Source organism: Limulus polyphemus, unplaced genomic scaffold, assembly GCF_000517525.1.
Source record: "Limulus polyphemus unplaced genomic scaffold, Limulus_polyphemus-2.1.2 Scaffold2037, whole genome shotgun sequence".
NCBI classification, from domain to species: Eukaryota; Metazoa; Arthropoda; class Merostomata; order Xiphosura; family Limulidae; genus Limulus; species Limulus polyphemus.
Genome location: NW_013667647.1, coordinates 221325 through 223820, shown reverse-complemented (window position 1 = coordinate 223820; position 2496 = coordinate 221325). Strand labels below are relative to the sequence as shown.

Below are 2496 nucleotides of genomic sequence, written 5' to 3'. Positions count from 1 at the left end.
ACTGACCGTTCACATAATGAAGCTGTTCATATAATAATTATTTTCACTGTACGCCATTGACCGTTCACATAATGAAGCTGTTCATATAATAATTATTTTCACTGTACGCCACTGACCGTTCACATAATGAAGCTGTTCATATAATAATTATTTTCACTGTACGCCACTGACCGTTCACATAATGAAGCTGTTGATATAATAATTATTTACACTGTATGCCATTGACCGTTCACATAATGAAGCTGTTGATATAATAATTATTTCCCTATGTGAACGGTCAGTGGCGTACAGCGTACAGTGAAAATAATTATTATATGAACAGCTTCATGTAAAATATACTACTGGATGAAATAGATTTAATACGTGATACTTCCATAAATGTACAACTTTGAAAATTCAAAACGATTTCCTTGTGATATGTCAAAAAAACAATTTCAAAAATGCTCATCTTTGTTATACATTTTAATTACTAATTTTTATGATCTTCTACATTATTGCAAAGTTTTATTTTATAGAACGATAAATTTCTTCTCTGTTTTGATTCGAAAAACACCACCAACAGCTTCACTATGTGAACGGTCAGTGGCGTACAGTGAAAATAATTATTATATGAACAGCTTCATTATGTGAACGGTCAATGACCCTCGTGTAGCTTTGCGCGAAATTCAAAACAAACAAACAAGCTATCAATTTTATCGCTCTAGTCTTATACTGCTAAATTAGGGACGGCTAGCGCAGATAGCCCTGTTACAAACCTTTCAATCTACAGCTCAGTACGTGAACTATTAAGCCATCACGACCCCCTGTTACAAACCTTTCAATCTACAGCTCAGTACGTGAACTATTAAGCCATCACGACCCCCTGTTACAAACCTTTCGATCTACAGCTCAGTACGTGAACTATTAAGCCATCACGACCCCCTGTTATTTTTCTTTTTAGAATTAAAGCAATATTTTCTTCACTTAACTCGAATCTAAGTTACTAGAAGCTTCCGAAACTCAATTGAAATGTTCGGGGTATAATTCAGGAACATATGTTCTTACATTATATAAAATAACTCTTCACGAAAAAATGTGTTTTTGTGAGGGCCCAGCATGGTCTGGTGGTTAGGACACTCAAATCGCAAATTTCCAAGTAGCGGGTTCGAATCTCTGTCACTGAAAATGCTCGCCATTTCAGCTGTGGGGGCATCATAATGTGACGGTCAATCCCACTATTCGTTGGCAAAAGAGTAGCCCAAGAGTTGGCGGTGGGTGGTGATGACTAGCTGCCTTCCGCGGACTTACAAGGCTAGAAACCGGGTTTCGATACCCGTGGTGGGCAGAGCACAGATAGCCCTTGTGTAGCTTTGTGCGTAATTAACAACAAACAAACCTTTCGATCTACAGCTCAGTACGTGAACTATTAAGCCATCACAACCCCCTGTTACAAACCTTTCAATCTACAGCTCAGTACGTGAACTATTAAGCCATCACGAATACATTATTCATACTTCTCGCTGGTATTTTATGTTCGCATACATTATTCATACTTCTCGCTGGTATTTTATGTTCGCATACATTATTCATACTTCTCGCTGGTATTTTATGTTCGCATACATTATTCATACTTCTCGCTGGTATTTGAAAACAAGACACCTCAAATTACATTTGAAGAGGAAGTCAGATTTTGCAGCCGAAACACAGAGTCAAAATAAATCAGGATTTAATAACAGGGAGGTGCTAGGTAATTAAACAGAAAAGTCTATCAATCATTATAGATACCGCACTAAAGGGTGCCTTATACAAAAAGTCCAGAGTTTGGACAATGCTCAAACAAATTCATCCTCACCAATGATTGACTTCTGGGAGTCACCGGTCATTGAGTTCATTAATGAGAAACGAACCCTGGACACTCTGGTTCGTGCTGGACTCAGGAAGGGGGCTGTTGACAGGGTGTATAACAAGGGGTTGACAGCAGCATTGAGAGGAAGAACAAACACGGCAACCCATGCAAACACCTGTAATAGAAAACAAGTTCGTGTCTAACATAAAATCATACGTTAATCACTATTAAAATATGGATATAAAGTTTGTTTTGGTATTGAAATTCTCAACCTGAACCTGAATCACGCGCTCTTGAGTTCAATGGCCAGATATAGCCGCCCCTAATTTAGATCTACTGTCTAGAAGAAATGAAGTTAGCCAGAAGAACCCACCGCCACCCACAAATGAAAGTACCAAATATTTGACGGCACGAATCTTGCGAGCATAAAATACCAGCGAGAAGTATGAATAACGTATGCGAACATAAAATACCAGCGAGAAGTATGGATAATGTATGCGAACATAAAATACCAGTGAGAAGTATGAATAATGTATGCGAGCATAAAATACCAGCGAGAAGTATGAATAACGTATGCGAACATAAAATGCCAGCGAGAAGTATGAATAATGTATACGAGCATAAAATACCAGCGAGAAGTATGAATAACGTATGCGAACATAAAATGCCAG

At 38.0% G+C, this 2496-nt stretch overlaps 1 protein-coding gene across 1 annotated transcript in view; it reads right to left on the bottom strand.

Annotated features, from left to right (window-relative positions):
* Positions 1-2496, bottom strand: part of LOC106465748 (G-protein coupled receptor GRL101-like) — a gene marked incomplete at its 5' end in the record, with an annotated part of 84251 nt that overhangs the window by 2343 nt on the left and 79412 nt on the right. The window contains one exon of the mRNA XM_022393672.1: positions 1832-2000. Within this exon, the coding sequence (XP_022249380.1) occupies positions 1832-2000 (169 nt within the window). The remainder of the gene's footprint in view (positions 1-1831; positions 2001-2496) is intronic.